Source organism: Dicentrarchus labrax, unplaced genomic scaffold, assembly GCF_905237075.1.
Source record: "Dicentrarchus labrax unplaced genomic scaffold, dlabrax2021, whole genome shotgun sequence".
NCBI lineage: Eukaryota > Metazoa > Chordata > Actinopteri > Moronidae > Dicentrarchus > Dicentrarchus labrax.
The window spans coordinates 799,440-809,439 of record NW_026136715.1 but is presented as its reverse complement, the minus strand read 5'-3'; the positions used below and the strand labels follow the sequence as shown (position 1 = coordinate 809,439).

General features: G+C 40.7%; 1 protein-coding gene across 2 annotated transcripts in view; it reads left to right on the top strand.

The window, feature by feature from the left end:
• Window positions 1–10,000, top strand: part of cacna1fb (calcium channel, voltage-dependent, L type, alpha 1F subunit) — a 57,261-nt gene that overhangs the window by 10,187 nt on the left and 37,074 nt on the right. For both annotated transcript variants that reach the window (XM_051426671.1, XM_051426670.1), the window contains exons 5-9: window positions 2,548–2,687; window positions 5,663–5,814; window positions 5,896–6,048; window positions 7,003–7,199; window positions 7,280–7,383. In XM_051426671.1, the coding sequence (XP_051282631.1) occupies window positions 2,548–2,687; window positions 5,663–5,814; window positions 5,896–6,048; window positions 7,003–7,199; window positions 7,280–7,383 (746 nt within the window). The remainder of the gene's footprint in view (window positions 1–2,547; window positions 2,688–5,662; window positions 5,815–5,895; window positions 6,049–7,002; window positions 7,200–7,279; window positions 7,384–10,000) is intronic.

Genomic DNA, 10,000 nt, shown 5'->3' with positions numbered 1-10,000 from the left:
GTGTTCTGAAAAAGACGTCCAAAATAGGGCTATATTTGGACAAAGCACAGTCCAGTTGTGAATGCCTGTTTTGGGTTAAATAAGGTGTGACAAGCCGACCAGATTTAGCCCAAAAATAGATGTCCATATGACTTTGCCACTTGTTAGCTTTGTTTAAGACACATAAACAGATTTTATTTCGTAGAACAAAAAATTCTCTCAAGCTTAACCACAGACCTTATTTCTCCATTATCTAAAATGCTAACTCAGTTCAGAACTCGATATGGGCAAAAAAATAACCGACTAATCAGGCAACTGCTGTTCCTCTGCTCCATCTCGACAAAATTAAGGTTGCTGGTTTGATTCCCAGTGTTTCTGAGCAGCTAACAGAAGGATTTATAGAGCGGACGAGAGACGGACATCTGAGGGCGAGTACAGCTCTGTAAGTGTGTTTGCTATTTTTACGAGCACCAGTTTGGATTTTAACACTGTTAGAGGGACATTGAACCATCTTCACAGAGCTGTGTGGAGTTCAGAGCTGATTTTAAGGTTGCGGTTGCTGTTAGACGTTCAGTTGAGATTGAAGTGAGCGTTGTATAAATATTTGAGTATTATGTCAGTGAGAGTCCTCACTGGTGCAGAAAGACCAACATGTTTGTGTGTTTGTGGACCAGGGATGATGACAGATTGGTAATCCTCTGAAATGCTCACAAATTCTCCACATCCACGTTTACCAGGTCACACACACACACAAGCTTTCTGATTTATTGTGTAAACCCTATAAATGTCCTCCAGTGTTCATAAAGCATTAAAGGTTCAGTTCACCCAAATTACTAAAAACACATTTTCTCATTCTTCTCTACCGGGTTCAAATCATCGTCAGTCGTCACTTTCTCCAGTGTGTTCTGTGGAGTTTTTCAGACTTGTAGTTTATTCCCACAAAACACAAAAAAAATATGACCAAAGTTTTCACCTTGTTTTACTTGCAGGAGTAACGCAAAGGTATTCTCCCTCTAATAGCCCAGAATGAACAGATGTTTCTGTGATTTAATTTCAAAACAGATCAAAATGATGCTGAAATAACGACATCATGATGGCGATTTATAAAAAGTCTGAATTCAGACTCGGGTCTGTCCGGGAGACGACGAGCAAACAACTCTTAAAATGCTTGTTTTCTGAATGGAGTGCATTAGACACAGGGCAGAGGTCAGATCTGTGTGGGTACATGAGGCAGTCAGAACTAGCTGTCCCAGGATCTTAGGCTTTTAAGGATGAGTCAGGGACAGTTTGACAATCGTCAATCGTTGGACTGTTGGGCTTTTGTCTGCTCATATCCTCGGATATGAGGTGGAACCGGATTCAGTGTTGCTTCCGCGGTGGTTCACAAACGTTTTAGCTCGCAGATTAATTCTTTTGAACTAAAAAAGGGCTCAACTCCCACTTTCACCATGTTGATCAAAGATGTTATGCAACACCTTAAACTGCGCCATAAAAAAAGGTTAACGGTAAAATTCCAGCAGCTGGGCGCCTAAAACATAACAAAAAATAACTGATGAAGAGTTCTGTTATTATTTGATTTTCTTATTTTAATCTGAAAGTTATAGAACTATAATTTTCACAACACAGCTTAAGGCTGAGCAAAGAAGGGAACACAGAACTAAAAATATGTTTATTTTACATAACTAAAAGAGAAATGAAGCTAAAGACAGATTGCTGGAGCCGATTGCCTCCAGCTTATATAGTGTTGTCACCAGACCCGACTCCGCCCACCAGGCTCTTGGGAGAGACCTGCTCCGAGCATCGTCACAGTAATAAAAGTCATTATCTGTGAAATTACAGTAATTTTTGCTGTTTTCACTTATAAAAAACATTTATTCAACGTTTTTGTTGTCCAGACTTCTACAATTATACAAGATATCTGTCAATTAACAAACAAATCCATGTAAAATTACACAACAAATACTGGTTTACTGTTAATGTCACAAATTTGACATCATTTTAGATTATTTCATTATTCAATCTTTTTATGTGAAAAAAAGGAAATTTTCTTTAAATAAGCAGTAATTTTATGATTGTTTACAGTTACATATTTTTCATGTTATTTTACATTAGACATGTAAATATACAGGATATTTATGTAACTGTATTAACAATTACATGTATTTAAAAAATACAGAAAAAATCTATAAAATAAACGGGAAAACTTACAGAGAATGGCATAAATCTACACACTTGAACCCATAAACCTATCAGACTGGACCGATAGAGACACCGACTGTTACATAAATATATCATAAAATCTGATTATAATATGTCAGCTGATATTTATTTAGTTTTTACATCATGAAGAAAATAATAAAATAAATGTATTGTTTATTATGGGCTGACATATGGGCTGATATATCTGTCTTACACACTGTGGACAGTAAGGTTTCTGAATGATGAGCTGGAGGTAAGTGAGACAGTGTTTATGTAGGATGGAGGTTTTTGGGTGAACTGACCCTTTAAGACCTCAACCAGCACTCAGTGTTTATGTTCTTTGAGTGGAACACGTTCTCTGTGCTTCAGGAACAAGTGGAGTACATCTTCCTCATCATCTTCACTGTGGAGACCTTCCTGAAGATCCTGGCCTATGGTCTGGTGATGCACCCGAGTTCCTACATCCGCAACGGCTGGAACCTGCTGGACTTCGTCATCGTCATCGTCGGGTGAGAAAACGCGAGAACCGGCGGATGTGTCGGTTCTCTGTTATATACTGATACAGGTCTTTTTTAGATAATGACTTTGTTTGGAGTAGGGCTGTCAAAATTAACGCGTTAATGCGAGATGATTAATTTCTGGAATTAACAGCGATCATTTTTCTAGCGCATTAATGCATTCCCGCCCTGTTTTACCCACAATTCAACCCCCGCCAAGTTCATCCCTCGTCACGTAAACAGCATGGCTGACACAAGCGAGATGGAGGAGTCCAAAGAACCCGTTGGCCCTCTGGATGGACAGTTCGAGTATAAAAAAAACAAAGATGGAACAGTAAACAAACATGTTGTGGTTTGTTCACACTGCAGGAAGGACTTTTTTATTAAAAAACAAATGTAATATCTGCTTCCTGTCATTTATCTTTCTATTCTGAGAACAGTACACAGAAAATGTGAATTTTTCAGTCATATTTAGGATTGTGATTAATCGAAATTAATTCAAGAAACCTTGTGATTAATTAGATTAAAAAATTTAATCGTTTGACAGCCCTAGTTTGGAGACATTGATTCTCAGTAGACCCTGGTTCTGACTTCAGACCCTGGTTCTGTCTTTAGACTCTGGTTCTGTCTTCAGACCTGGGTTCTTCAGACCCCGGTTCTTCAGACCTCAGTTCTTCAGACTCTGGTTCTTCAGACTCTGGTTCTGCCTTTACACTCTGGTTCTGTCTTCAGACCCCAGTTCTTTAGACTCTGGTTCTTCAGACTCTGGTTTTTTAGACCCTGGTTCTGACTTCAGACTCTGGTTCTATCTTCAGACTCTGGTTCTTCAGACTCTGGTTCTTAAGACCCTGGTTCTGACTTCAGACTCTGGTTCTGTCTTCAGACCTGGGTTCTTCGGAACCAGGTTCTTCAGACCCCGGTTCTTCAGACTCTGGTTCTTCAGACTCTGGTTCTGTCTTTAGACTCTGGTTGTGTCTTTACACTCTGGTTCTGTCTTAAGACCCCGGTTCTTTAGACTCTGGTTCTGACTTCAGACCCTGGCTCTGTCTTAAGACTCTGGTTCTGTCTTCGGACCCCGGTTCTTCAGACTCTGGTTCTTAAGACCCTGGTTCTGACTTCAGACTCTGATTCTGTCTTCAGACTCTGGTTCTGTCTTCAGACTCTGGTTCTTTAGACCCTGGTTCTGACTTTAGACTCTGGTTCTGTCTTCAGACTCTGGTTCTTTAGACTGTGGTTGTTTGTTTGCACTCTGGTTCTTTGGACTGTGTTCCTTTGCTGCTCTCTGTGTGCAGTTAGGTTAGCACTGTTGTAAGATCAGCAGTAAATGAGAAGTGACTGCAGTAAACTCTTCTGTCTCAGTGGAGGAACAAACCCTCCAGCGATGCCACAATTTATCTCATTTTACTGTTTTTGTGTCTAGTGTTTGTGACAGCCAACTAAATATACACCCCCACCCTCCTACAACCACTATATAATGGAATTAATACTACTAATTAAACTAATACAACTAATATTACTAATACTACCAATTAAACTAATACAACGAATACTACTAATACTACTAATATAGATAATACAACTAATACTACTAATATAACTAATCCAACTAATACTACTAATATAACTAATATAACTAAAACTACTGATATAACTAATACTACTAATATAACTTAAACTACTAATATAACTAATACTACTAAAATAACTAATACAACTAATACAACTAATAAAACTAATATAACTAGTAGAACTAATATAACTACTACAACTAATACAACTAATACTACTAATACAACTAATACAACTAATAGAACTAGTAGAATTAATAACTAACACTGTGTTCATGTTGGAGCTCATTCAATGAATGTATTCACTGTTGGGTTGCTTGTGAAAAGTTTTCAGATCAGATGTTTCTTTATTTATCCCTCATAACGAAACAGTACGTAGATGAGAGAGAATAAAATACAATACAATGTAATAAAATACAGCAAAATATATCCACTATGTACAATATTTGAATTCATTCAGATTTTTATAATAATACATCATCAGCATATATTTGTTGACTATATTTTATATCAAATTAAGTGATCAAATAAAGTATTAGCATTAGCATTAAAATTAGCATAAGTAGTACAAGATCTCAAAAAAATGTATTTCAGCATACTACTCAGTTTAATACTGATGTGGTTCTTACAAAAGAAATTATAAATGTGGTTAAATATAAAATGGACAATTAATCCGATAGAGTCACCTGCTGAGGTCACAGCAAGTCCTGCAGGTCCTGTCCTCCATGTCGTCCTTTAGCTTCCTCGCCACAGGGCGCCGACGTGACTCAGGATGACCTCGGGGGCCGCGATGATGAAACCTGTCGTCATGGCAATGCGGGCCGAGGACACTCTGATCCACTTTAGAGTTGGAGACGATGCACCGAGAGGCTGCTGGATGTGGGACGCTGAGAGGGAAAATGACTCTTCTGATTGATTTGAATAATGTTTCACTAACATTATATTATCCACATATTAAAGGAAACTAGAAGAATTAATCAATAAACATCAACATCAGAAATAATCAAAACCTCTGCAGTCTGGCACAGGACTGTTTCTAGCTTCATTGGGCCGTGTGTTGTTTGTGGGATTATTTTTAACACAATCATTTTTAAAATGTTCGGTGGAAGTGGCAGTAGCCTCAGCGGATGTTCTGTTTGCAGCTTAATGCCAGACTCCATTCACAATTCGTTTTAAGGCGCAGCAGTGAGAATTAAGAACAAAAGGAATAACAGTCATAATTTAAAGTTTCCATTCTTTAATTGTGCCAACATTAAATATGCGGCGCTGTGGTGATTGTACAGGTTTCTCCTGAAATGTCTGTGGCTAAAATTGCAGCTCTGGGGGCCAAAGCTTCTTGTTTCCCTTCAGACTGGAGCTTCATTTCTGTGAGCTGGATCTTAAACATCTGTCTCTTGTCTCTTGTTGTTCTTTCTGCAGGTTATTCAGCGTCGTCTTGGAGACGATGACTCATAAATCTGGTGAGCAGGCGACCAATCATCATGTGCCGGGGAAACCTGGAGGTCTAGACGTCAAAGCTCTGAGGGCCTTCAGAGTCCTGCGGCCCCTCAGACTGGTTTCGGGAGTTCCCAGTGAGTTTACTGGACTGGAAGCAGGGTGTGTGTGAGTGTCCTGTGTTGTTGGAAATGTGTAAAGCTTTGTGTGTCTGTCAGGTCTGCAGATTGTGTTGAACTCCATCATGAAGGCAATGGTTCCTCTGCTCCACATCGCTCTGCTGGTTCTCTTCGTCATCATCATCTACGCCATCATCGGTCTGGAGCTCTTCATAGGACGCATGCACAAGACCTGCTACCACATAGGAACAGGTACCCTCACGCAGTCCAGGGCGAGTATCTGCATGACCTAAAGAACAACAAGTTATACAACAAATTCAGTGTTTCAGAGGTCTGCTTGTGAAAAGGGTAACAGAATCACTTACTGCTGAGAAAATGTTTGAAGTAAAAACTTAAATAGTTGGATGGCCGATAATTGTAACGTGTGAAGACGTCAAACATTCAGCAGCAGCTGTTTACAGAACTGTTTGCCTGGGAAGAAGGTGAAGCTGTGACAGAAGTCTTCTTCTTTTAATGCACCAATATTAAAGTAAGCCTTCAAAGAAATATCATATTAGTTCCTCACAGGCACTCTGGAGTCTGATTGTCTACCTATAGAGGGAGCTGTAGTGCAAAGCATTTGGGCCCAAGATTAATTATCCTATGGGGACAATAAAGACTATCGTCTCGTGTCTTAAAGTATCGTATGGAGTTGTATCGGATCGGCTCCAGAGTAACTCATTACAAAGTAGTGCTCAACAATCGTTGAGTGACTTTCTTGCTTCCAATTAGGAAGATACAGCGTCCTTCAACTGTGACACTGAGGTCATTGAATATTTCAGATCCTGAACGTTTCCCTACAATATCCATGAATGAATCCAACACCGTAACGCCGTCTAGCGCCAGTGGAGGAGCTCTTCAGTCTGACCTGTGAGGAACATGTTAACTGACAAACAATCTGAGAGTCCATCTTATAGAACCACTTCTTTAGTGATAAACTAATATCGGAATGTAATACATCGGCGTCATACCGTATCGTATTCAATCTAATTGTGTCATACAGTATGGTATCTTATCGCTCTGTACTGGATCAAATCAAACCGAACTGTTCAGTATGAGGTCAAGAAAAGATCAAATATCAAAACAGGTTTCAAATATCAGTAACATGCAGAGCGTCAAATGAAGGAACGTGCTGAGAGCTTCCAATAAAATATTTTTATGTTCCAGATAATTACGTGGAAGACGACCCGGTGCCGTGTGCATTTGCGGGTCACGGTCGGCAGTGTGTGATTAACGGCTCAGAGTGTCGGGGGAGATGGGACGGTCCAAACGGAGGAATCACCAACTTTGACAACTTCTTCTTTGCCATGTTGACCGTGTTCCAGTGCATCACGATGGAGGGATGGACCGACGTACTCTACTGGGTAAGAGCTTCCTTCATCAGGCGATTGGAAGTGAAAGAAGCTCTTGGTCCTGACAGCGATGTTTCCGTCTGTGTCTGCAGATGAATGACGCCATCGGGTTCGAGCTGCCCTGGGTTTATTTCGTCAGTCTGGTGATCTTCGGCTCGTTCTTCGTTCTCAACCTGGTTCTGGGAGTCCTCAGCGGGTTTGTCACAACATCTACTGTCCTAAAAATGGTCATATTCTAGCAGCTTCACAGTAAAATCACAAAATATAATTGACTCTAGAAAATACAGCAATTTTCTAGAATTAAAATACAGGTTTTAGTTTTAATTTTACATGAAATATAAATAATTACACTGTAAAACCAATGCAATGATCTATAAATATAGGTGAACCCTGCTATAATACAAATAATCAGGCTTACATTTACAGCAGAGTGCTGTTATTATTGGATTGTTAATTTGAATGTTAAAAGTTGTAGTAACTGTAATAAAACTCATTATCTGTGAGATTACAGTAATTATTGCTTGTTACACTGATAAAAACTGTATTTGGACAGTTTACCAATGCTTATACACTGATAAACAACATTTATTCAACGTTTGTGTTGTGAAAACTTTCACAAGATATCTGTTATATACTGTTAATTTAACAGATTTTAGATACTTATATGTATTAACAGTATTATACTTGAATTTAACAGTTTAATCTATTAAATAAAAAGTAAATATAGTTTATAGATTTCCAAATGTTAAAAACTGTAATTTTATGATTATTTACAGTTACAGATCTTTCATGTTATTTTACATTACACATGTAAATTCACAGGATATTTATGTAATTTTATTAATATTTCCATTCATTAAAAAAATTCAGAAGAAAATAATTAAAATAAACGGGAAAAACCCGTAAACGTATGAAGGCTGTGTGATCGCTGTGTGATGGGTGTGTGATGGTTGTGTGATGGGTGTGATGGGTGTGTGATGGTTGTGTGATGGGTGTGTGATGGTTGTGTGATGGATGTGTGATGGTTGTGTGATGGGTGTGATGGGTGTGTGATGGTTGTGTGATGGGTGTGTGATGGTTGTGTGATGGATGTGTGAACGCTGTGTGATGGTTGTGTGAACGCTGTGTGATGGTTGTGTGATGGATGTGTGATGGTTGTGTGATGGGTGTGATGGGTGTGTGATGGTTGTGTGATGGATGTGTGAACGCTGTGTGATGGTTGTGTGAACGCTGTGTGATGGTTGTGTGAACGCTGTGTGATGGTTGTTTGAACGCTGTGTGATGGGTGTGTGATGGTTGTGTGATGGGTGAGTGATGGTTGTGTGATGGATGTGTGAACGCTGTGTGATGGTTGTGTGAACGCTGTGTGATGGTTGTGTGAACGCTGTGTGATGGGTGTGTGATGGTCGTGTGATGGTTGTGTGATGGTTGTGTGATGGTTGTGTGATGGTCGTGTGATGGTCGTGTGATGAGTGTGTGATCGTTGTGTGAACGCTGTGTGAACGCTGTGTGATGGTGGTGTGATGGTTGTGTGAACGCTGTGTGATGGGTGTGTGAACGCTGTTTGATGGGTGTGTGATGGTCGTGTGATGGTTGTGTGATGGTCGTGTGATGGTCGTGTGATGAGTGTGTGATGAGTGTGTGATCGTTGTGTGATGGTCGTGTGATGAGTGTGTGATGGTTGTGTGAACGCTGTGTGATGGTTGTGGGTTGGGTGTGTGATGGTCGTGTGATGGTCGTGTGATGGTTGTGTGAACGCTGTGTGATGGTTGTGTGATGGTTGTGTGATGGTTGTGTGATGGTCGTGTGATGGTTGTGTGATGGTTGAGTGATGGTTGTGTGATGGTTGTGTGATGGTTGTGTGAACGCTGTGTGATGGTTGTATGAACGCTGTGTGATGGTTGTGTGAACGCTGTGTGATGGGTGTGTGATGGTCGTGTGATGGTCGTGTGATGAGTGTGTGATGAGTGTGTGATCGTTGTGTGATGGTCGTGTGATGAGTGTGTGATGGTTGTGTGAACGCTGTGTGATGGTTGTGGGTTGGGTGTGTGATGGTCGTGTGATGGTCGTGTGATGGTTGTGTGAACGCTGTGTGATGGTTGTGTGATGGTTGTGTGATGGTTGTGTGATGGTCGTGTGATGGTTGTGTGATGGTTGTGTGATGGTTGTGTGATGGGTGTGATGGGTGTGTGATGGTTGTGTGATGGGTGTGTGATGGTTGTGTGATGGATGTGTGAACGCTGTGTGATGGTTGTGTGAACGCTGTGTGATGGTTGTGTGATGGATGTGTGATGGTTGTGTGATGGGTGTGATGGGTGTGTGATGGTTGTGTGATGGATGTGTGAACGCTGTGTGATGGTTGTGTGAACGCTGTGTGATGGTTGTGTGAACGCTGTGTGATATTTGTGTGAACGCTGTGTGATGGGTGTGTGATGGTCGTGTGATGGTTGTGTGATGGTTGTGTGAACGCTGTGTGATGGTTGTATGAACGCTGTGTGATGGGTGTGTGATGGTTGTGTGATGGTCGTGTGATGGTCGTGTGATGGTCGTGTGATGGTTGTGTGATGGTCGTGTGATGGTCGTGTGATGGTTGTGTGAACGCTGTGTGATGGTTGTGTGATGGTTGTGTGATGGTTGTGTGATGGTCGTGTGATGGTTGTGTGATGGTTGTGTGATGGTCGTGTGATGGTTGTGTGAACGCTGTGTGATGGTTGTGTGTTGGGTGTGTGATGGTCGTGTGATGGTCGTGTGATGGTTGTGTGATGGTCGTGTGATGGGTGTGTGAACGCTGTGTGATGGTTGTGTGATGGTTG